Source organism: Hemicordylus capensis, chromosome 1, assembly GCF_027244095.1.
Source record: "Hemicordylus capensis ecotype Gifberg chromosome 1, rHemCap1.1.pri, whole genome shotgun sequence".
Taxonomy (NCBI): Eukaryota; Metazoa; Chordata; class Lepidosauria; order Squamata; family Cordylidae; genus Hemicordylus; species Hemicordylus capensis.
In genome coordinates, this window is record NC_069657.1 from 285,770,862 (window position 1) to 285,780,290 (window position 9,429).

General features: G+C 45.0%; 1 protein-coding gene across 14 annotated transcripts in view; it reads right to left on the reverse strand.

Moving 5' to 3' along the window:
* Nucleotides 1-9,200, reverse strand: part of DCDC2C (doublecortin domain containing 2C) — an 86,362-nt gene extending 77,162 nt beyond the window's left edge. For 4 of the 14 annotated variants that reach the window (XM_053285931.1, XM_053285929.1, XM_053285927.1 and 1 more), the window contains exon 1: nt 7,478-8,493. In XM_053285931.1, coding sequence (XP_053141906.1) covers nt 7,478-7,776 — 299 coding nt within the window. In that variant the 5' untranslated portion in view covers nt 7,777-8,493. Of the gene's footprint in view, nt 1-7,477; nt 8,495-8,615; nt 8,895-9,021 lie in introns of those variants that run through there. The other 10 variants (XM_053285934.1, XM_053285935.1, XM_053285926.1 and 7 more) reach the window with 9 other exon arrangements.
* Between the last annotated feature and the right edge of the window lie 229 nt (nt 9,201-9,429).

Genomic DNA, 9,429 nt, shown 5'->3' on the forward strand with positions numbered 1-9,429 from the left:
AAAAAACCACCTCCATTTCCCTACAAAACCTGCCTTCCCTCATTCACTCTTACCATTACCATATTAATGTAAGTCTTGATCATATTTGTACTGCAAGTCTGATCATATTAATCATATCCCACACTGTTACCATGTCAGTTTTTAAGTGACCATGCACCTACCATTGTCCATACATAACTTGTAGCCCATCCAACATAATACTTCATCCAAGCCATCCTCAGAATGGAAGCTGCATCATCAGATATGGACATCTGCTTGTAAAGCAGATACCCTGTTTGAAGAGTTGGTTGGTGAGGTAAGCAGGCAGGCCAATATATGAGCCCCATCTAATATTACTAGATAGACTACAGGGTGATTGAATCACAGTACACACCCTTTTATTTATTAATATTTATTTTTAATCAGTTTAAGTCCTGACAAGGCAACCTTTAGCTTTTTTCACAGAAAACACCCATGTGCCAAAAAAATGATGTGGCACAGCCAGATCTATAAACAACATGTGCTGTGGATCTGAGGCCTTCGGTTTATTATGAATATACTGAGCAGGATCCAGACTAAGTTAGTCATAACTAATTTGCCTCAATTATTTCAGTGGTGCTTAGTCATGACTAACAGTCTGTCCTACACACTCTTTACAGAGGTTGACGTCCAGAGCAGTCTACTGGTAGAGTACCTGGAAGCCATGCCAGTGTGACAGAGAGCTTCTCCACTATCACTGCAGCCGCGCAGCCTCGGGAGCTCAGAAGAGGGGAACCAATTTTGGTGAATTTGCTCTGGGAGTGCCCTATGCCACCCAAAAATATGCCCCTGCAGACTACCAAATATGTTCTCAGGGACATATTTTTGGGTGACATAGAGCACTTCTGGACCCAGAGCAAAGAGTAAAAATGTGCTCTCCCCTGCTATGCGCATGGCCCCAGCACAAGTAGGAAAGTTCTGTGATGTGCAGATACAGCTTCCAAGTGTGGTACTGGAAGGCTAATCTGGATGTCAGCCAGTGTCCTTTTCAACTTTCTATACGAGGCAGCATACAGTTTCCACCGCTCACATAATCATTTAGAAGCACTTTGCAAGCTCAGAACCTATAACTGAATTTCTACAACATTTCATACTTACTCCAAATGTATGGAACTCTGTGGATGCAGGGAAATGCATTTGCTACTATAAGTTCTCCCCCACCCCCTTCAAGACTAATAAAAATAAAAATAATCATCCCAAGGGAACACGAGCAACAATTAACTTCATACATATTTCCAGAAAGGTGCACCATAGGTTATTCTGATGCACAAGCAGGAATCACAATTATAATAAATGGAGGCTTCCTTATATACTACAATCTCAGTCCAAAGCTATAAAAGTGGATGAATTTACCTATCAGTGCTGAAATTCAAGTTTCTTGACAGAACAATAAGGCATAACCAAGTAAACAAACTGCAAAGTATTTTTGATATGTGGTTTTTTTTTGGGGGGGGGGTAGGAAACTGAAAAATACTGAATAGGAGATACAGAATGTTTACAGTAATGAGAACTCATATTGATCCATACAGAAATTAATTGTGCAAATAGCAGTCGTTCTCCATTTGTGTGGACAAAAATGGGTTCACAGAAAAATCTGATCAAGGTTTGTACTTAAAGCACAGAGAAATATAAACATGACTCAATGAAACTGCTGTTCAGAATTAAAGAGAGCCAGCGTGGTATAGTGGTTAGAGTGCTGGACTAGGACCGGGGAGACCCGAGTTCAAATCCCCATTCAGCCATGAGAGTTGCTGGGTGACTCTGGGCCAGTCACTTCTCTCTCAGCCTAACCTACTTCACAGGGTTGTTGTGAGGAGAAACTTAAGTATGTAGTACATCGCTCTGGGCTCCTTGGAGGAAGAGCGGGATATAAATGTTAAATAAATAAAGTAAATGACATTGAAACTGTTTCAGGGTTTTTTTTAAAAAAAGACTGTACCTATGCAATGATTCCAGTTCGTGCCTGTCTCTTACTCCTAATTTCACCAAGCAAGAACAATGACAGGAACACAAGACCTTTATAATGCTTTATTGCTGTATTCTGAACCACAAAGATTAACATTTCAGTTGAAATCTTGTATTTTCACTATCAACCCTTAATAAAATCCTAAGTAATATAAGTAAAGCAGATTTGTTTGGTATATTCAGACAGCTACATTATTCTATATTCCATAGGTTCCCTTTACAAACACTGCAGCAGAACTAAATGGAACACAGCACACTAAATCCATAGTATCTGCAAGTTGACTCCTCATATTTTAACTAACTGAGAAGTCCTCTAACCAGAACCAGGAAGTTATTGTCCCTATGCTGCTAATCCAGTACAGCACTAAGTAGTAGCAGTATGGCACTTTTAAGTGACCAAGGGCTGATTCTAGAACACAGCTAAATGTTTGGCTTGCTACAGCACAGTTCAAAACAGCCATAATCTGTATGCAACACTGATGTTCCAGGAATCAATTTAATATGCATTCAAAATAAGGTCAACTTTCATCTGGACAACTTGCAGCTACTTGGCTGGGAAACATTTGGCACCTTCCTGTCATACATAATTTGCCTTTCAGCAGCAGTAACACAAATCCTACAAGCAATCTGCTTCTCCAAACCAATAACAAACTTGTTCCTTTTCTATGGTTCCTATGCCTGATTTGTGTTAGTGACAAAACCAGTTTTGCACATATACCCACGGGGAGAGGCACTTCACACAAGGAGTGCAAAGCAGCATAAGGGGCTTTGTGGGGAGAGCAGGGGCGTAACTACTATTAGGCAGGGGGAGGCGGCTGCCTGGGCGCCCCCACGCCTTGAGGGGCCCCCCAGAGGCAAGTCACATGACTATATATTGTGAAGTAAGTGTGTGTGTGTGTGTGTGTGTGTGTGTGTGTGTGTGTCAGCGAGGGGCCCATTTTAAAATTTTGTCTCTGGGCCCACTCGAGCCTTGTTACGCCCCTGGCGGGGAGAGCAGGCTTCCCCACACGCCCCTGGCGGGGAGAGCAGGCTTCCCCACACGCCCCTGGCGGGAAGAGCAGGCTTCCCCACACAGGCGGCTCACCCTGGGAGGCCAGATTGGCCACCCACACAGTTATTGGCTCCATCACAGAGACGATTGGGATAGCAGAGATTGTGGGCCTCCCGAGGGTGCAGGGCATTCTGGGGAGTCCCCCAATGCCGGGAGGCTTGTAACCTCCCCGTCAGGGGTGTACTCGTGAGTTGCCACGGCAACACACCACTAAGACACACAAAAAATGGGATTGGTGGAGCCTGCGCTCCGCTAACCTCATTTAACAGGGGGCATTTAAGAGGGCTGGCTGCCGGGAGTCGCATGGCTCCCATTGCAGCACACGAGCAGCAGAAACCAGGCTGGGCTCCCTTGGCCCAGTTTCTGCTGCTCATGAGAATAACCTCACAGTCTTTTTCTTATTATTACATTTCTAAGGAAATTGCCTCTTTAACAAAAAGAAAGCAAAGGAAGATGGGAAACACTTTAGGTTGGTGGTTTAAGTGAACCAGATTGGTGAAAGAACCTTGAAATAGTAAGTACAGGTTGAGAATCCTTTATCCGGACTGCTTGGGACCAGAGGTGTTCCAGATTTCAGATTTTTCCGGATTTCAGAATATTTTCATAAATGAGATATCTTGCGCATGAAAGGTTACTGGTTTGGGGTTTTTTTAAAGGTTTGGTTTAAAGTATATAACCAAATAAGCATTGAATTCACTCAAACATAGCATTTTAGGTGGAAATGAAACTCAGATGAAAATAATCTCATCATCTCGGTTGCTGAAGACTAGGCAGCGTTTCTCTCTTTCTCTTCTCATCTATTCCTGTTTGTTCACATTTATTCTGCTAGATCTTTACTCATCTGTTACCTCTGTGCCCCTGTTATCTCCTTTTTAAAAAACACCTTCTTTCGTCTTCCTCCCTCTCCCCCCCCCTTTCCTATCTTCCCTCCTGCTGGGAGCGAAGCTTAAGTAAACAAAAGGCAGATAGCAACTAAAAGGAGAGTTAATGAGCTGAGGAATCAACAACAGCAAGTTTAGGGGCCGTAAGCCATCGCTCCTGCAAACTGGAGGAGGTTGAAGCTACAAGCATTTCCCCCCCACTCTCTCGGCGTGGTGTCCGGATTTCAGAACTTTCCGGATTTGGGGAGTCCGGATAAAGGATTCCCGACCTGTATGACCATTGGTCATAATAATGTTAAATAGAACATTTTCAACCTGAAAAACGTAATAGTAATTAACAAGTATCCCAAATGTATATGGATATTTTTAATGTCCCCATTGTTATTAATCACTTCCATAGCAGATTAACTGTAAAAAGTGCTTGGCAAATTTTATTAAACATATAATATTAAAATTTACAATTTCACATGTTTTGCAAACTTGATCATTATTAGCACAACCATTCACATTATTCCTATTTCTTACATAAGGAAGTGAAGCTGAGAGACTGTGGCTGGCTCAGAGCCATCCAGGGACTTGGCAGCTAAGCACTGAGTCCAATCCATACTTTAATTTTTAAACTTTGATACACATTGCAAACAATGCATGCTTGTTTAAATGTTTAGATTTCCTGGCAATAAACACAGAAATAGATCATCCTTTAAAGGCATATGCACAATTGATGGCACCTTTAAATTCAGGTACTTTTTCTACCTAATTTTTTAAAAGTAAAGATTAAAGGATTCCAAATAGGAATTTAAACCCAGGTTAAGTCTCCAACCTACATTGGTTATGCACTATAATTGTAGCAGACCTATACTGTCCTATTTCTTGGTTTTTTGTTGTTAATTTTTTATAACAATACAAACTATTGTTTTACTGCAATTCTACACACATATACCTGAGAGTAAACTCCACTGAAGAAATAAGACTGACTTCTGAGTAAACACATATAAGAAATCTCTAAGAAAGTAACTTTCAAAAAGCCCCTTTGTTACCTCTGAAAACAACAGCACCCATAACATGGGTCTTTCCCACAGATTCATTCACAAGAGGGAGTTGGGAGGATGTAACCCTTCGGATAACCTCAGCCCAAACAATTTAGAACATTAAGGGTTAACACTAGGGATATGCACAGACCTCGGTTCATGCAGTGGTTCGAAATCAAACCAGATCATGGTTCGGTGAACTTGTTTATTCCGGTTCAGTCCAACCACGAACTGGTTTGGTGGTTCAAGAGTGGGACCAGAGCGACAGAAAGCAGCTCATTTAAAAGTGAGTACAGTAGGTCCTTACCTGTGTGACCGCCACTCCATGCAGCTTCCTGCTGTGGTGGCACTCCCCTCAACAGCCCACACCCCGCCATGCATATGGCCGCCACACATTCACAGAAGCCATTTGTGTGGTCAGCCTGGTGCTGCTAACGCTTTGCACAAATCTAACAAACAATTAGTCAGGTTGCCACACGTAGAGTCCATGAGAACCACCACTAGCTGAACTAGACTATTAATCAACAATTCAGTCTTATCAGGAGTGAGTTTATCAGTCTTCATCCAACCCTTTACTGATTCCAGGCAGCAATCAGAGAGTTAGCTGCTTCACTGGGGTTCAAGGAACATATTATTGACAGACAACTGATAACACCAAAGCCCAAATCTTTGCTATAATCTCTCCCAGCAGCATTATGGATATTAAATAGCATGGGCGCAAGAGAGATCTGTGGCATCCTACAGGTTAATAATCAGAAGGCAAGTTGCAAATGCTGCAGGAGAGAATTCCTTTCCCTAAAAATAATGGCTTACCTTCTGTGCAGCACCCCACCAATCCAAGAGCAGGAGGTGTGTGCAGGTTCTGTGAAACTCCAAACCCCATCCCCGAAGGCAGAGGCTCCCATGGGAGAATCATCTCTACAGCAATGATGCAATTCTCAGAAGCAGCAGAAGCTCTCCGCCATTGCTAGCAGCAAGGACAGGGTTTGGAGTTGCACCGAATGAGCAGGCACATTTGGATCAGTAGGGTGCTGGTGCACAGAATGTAAGCCAATAAATCTTTAACATTAGTATTCCTTTATGCTAGACATAGTGGTCCAAGGCTAGGATTTCTGTGTACTCTGTACTCTGACTAGTTGAGTAACACAAACCAAAGCAAAAGAATAGCTGTGCTGATGCCATTAGGGAAGAAGTGCTTTGTCACCTTATCACAGAAGCTATTGCAGGAAGTAGGCTGCTTCACTAGACGCAAATGTCAGTTGTCAAGGAGCCAGTGTTGTCAATCAGTGTGCTGTTTGGTCACCAAGGGTAAACAGAATACCAGCTCACTGAGGCTAGAATGCTAAATCCCAGTGAAATGTGGGACTTGCAAATAATTTTGCATGGGATTTGGCAAAAGGTCTTTGGCAGCAATGTTAAACTCTTAGAAATCCAGATGGTTGAAAAGAACTGATAGAAAGACCAATATACTTCCATCTTGCATGAACCATGAAGAAGCTACTGTCACAAATGAGAGACTGAAGCCCTCTTGAAACCAATGTAGGCAGGGGCTGGAAATAAATATACATGCACAAGTCCCTCAACAAATGGCTTTCCATTTGCTGGGTAACTAGCTATCATGTCTAGCCACCAGTTTCTCCACTACCCTCCACCTGATACAAACCAGTTTGGAGAAAAGGGGAAATGAGGAGGTATGTGGCCTCATGTTTGCCAGATACTCCTGAAACACTCTTCTTAGATAATTCCCCAGCTGGAGAGACTAAGCGGCACATAAAAAAGAGGAAGCTCTTCTTCACACACTCCTCTTCCACTACTTCTCCTTCTTTTCTTTCCTATCTGAGCAACACAAGGGGAGTGCAGAAGGCCTAGTCTGGGCCAGAATTGCAGGAGGCCACATGCAATTGATAAGCAATCCACAGAGGAGTGAGAGAGAAAGTTGGCTATTTGTGGGGGGAAGGGGGCAGACAGCACCCATGAGGGTTTATGAAGCTTCACAAGGAAAATAAAATAAAATGCCACTAGTTAAGGTTGCTTGTATTAGAATCTTAGACTACCTTCTCTGTGTGGGTCCTGTTTACACAGGGGTTTAGGTTGGGCTTGGATGCACTGATCCAATGCATCCAGCCCCTATAAGCCACATGGCAGCTATGATCACAGGTTCCTTCTAACAGAAGAGAACTGTAAGGTCAATGCAGGTAGCACAAGCCACATGGCAGAAGGTTGCACTAAGTCCTTTGCAACATGCAATCTTTAATATTCTGGTAGTGTTCCCCATTGTACACTAAGGAACCAAGACTGACACACAATGCTGCTGCCCGCTTAGCATTTTATTCTTTGGCAACACAAGAAACAATTTTTGCTGCATAGTCACTAAAATTCCCAGGACCAAGTGTAACTTAGAACTTTTACTAGCAAAACCAAAGCAATTTTTAAAAGGGAAATCTTGGGGTTTTGCGCATTTTGATGCTTTAGAGTAGATTTCTGTCACCCAAGTATGCCTTTGATTGCATTTGTTCAGTAATCTTCATACTTACTTTAGTTTCCTAAACCTTTCCCTCCCGGCGACCACATATCTGCCTCCCTGCTGCAGGTCAGTCAGTTCCAGAACAGAATGCCCTTGTCGAGGCGTGTACAGGTTCCGCACCCCAAAAGGTGTCTGCACACCCTCATTCAGCTGTATCATGAAGGCTTCGAAGTTGGGTACATAGCGATGGTTGATCACAAACTTCCTTCCCAAGTAGAAGGGATCACCATTCCGGTACACCCAAATGGTCCGGGCCGGGGTCGAATCTGTCAGGCTGTATACAGCGCGAGGCCGTGTTGCTGCCACCATGCTGAACCCACTAGTTTAGAGAGAGGGCTGGGAAGCAAGGGGCAGGATATAAACCACCACACTGCATGTAAAAACAAAACAAAAACACTACCCTCCCACCCCCAAAGCAAGGGGGCTGGGATAGAGGAGAGAAGGCTGCAGAGACTGCCTGAGTCCTGGCCCAGATGAGGGTGCTCCTCTCACCTCCTACTTCATAGTGACACCAAATCAGGTGCCCCCACCCCTAACCCTAACCCCTGAGTCTTCTAGGGGACAGCTTTGTCTGCCCTCTTTATCCTCTCCCCCATAGGGTATGACATCACGTGAAGGAGGAGGATTGTGACTCAGTGCCCATAGCAAGCAAACTAGCCTCCCGCGGCCCAGGGAGTGGGGAGGCGGCAGCAGGAAGAGACCCAGCGGTCGGTCACCCTGCCTGGAAACTTTTTGGACTAGGGAGGAGACCGTGGCCAGCCGGCGAGATTCCGAGTCTTTCTGGAGCTGGGCGGATTCGGGCCCTTGAAATAAAAAGCGGGAACTCAGGCGCTCCCTCTCGCCTTTGCAGTCGTTTTCCCCGTCCCCAGGGTTTGCTTGCTTCCGCGTCAGACTCTTTGCTGAATGTCCCGGCGCTTCGATCCCTTTCTTACTAGGGAAAACGCTACACGCAGCAGCATCTGCTGCCAGCTCTCCCCATTCGTGCCAAGAATTCCAAGTCCCCTCGTGGCATTCACTATACACCGTCTACAGTGCCCTTCAAATCTCCCTTCATAAAATAAAACTTAGCCCCCCCCCCGCTCCTTCTGCCTCCGCCTGCTCCAGATAAAAACACATCCCCCAGGCCCACCCGCCCCGTTCTCACTCACTCTTCCTAAAGTCTCCTGTTACTGGCACAAGGCAGCGTTCCATTCCCACCTTTCCCTGCTCTTCCTCCACACCATGGAGAGTAGAGCCGCCCCCGCGCTTTATGTTGAGCTCATTGCTATGCCTCCCGTCAGTCTTGAGCATTGCAAACGAAAGGGCTATCACCACACTATTAAGTGGAAGAGTTGCCCTCCCGACGAGTCTGCTGTCGCTAGGAGTTCTGTGTTTGCAACACAAGCAACCGTGTTCTTCTCTTCAGCAAGCAGACCCGAGTTCGTGCCGCGCTGCTTGCGGAAGCACCTACGACCTGTCAGATTTGAGGCCGCGGGGGAGGAAGCTGCCTGCCAGGGTGGCCTGCTAAATGAGGGAAATGTGAAAATGTTGCCGCATCGAATTAGCTGAACTTACTGATAAACGTTCACTAATTTTCATTTTGAAAAAATGGGTTCTTTGATGTTGTACTCAAGAATAGTTTGGGTTTAACATAGTCCCAAGTGGAACGTCGTTATTGTTCCACATGTGGGCACGGGGCGCGGGGGGAGGCTTAATTTTGGGTGCGGTGAACCAGGGCAATGGGACGGGAGCTGCGATAGTCCTTAACACACCAGTCGGAAGTTTGAACAAAAAACGTCTTAGCACAATCCAAGGAAGACGGGCCTCCTCCCTGCAGCCGATGCAGATAGCTTTATTTTTTAAACGTAATTGCCCTTCACTGCAGTGTGTGTGTCCCACTCTGACTAGTAATGTGCCATGCCCATGCTACTAGCCTGGCTCTAGTTTGCAGCTGGCTCTTGTAAGGCGGAGCGGCTTGCAACG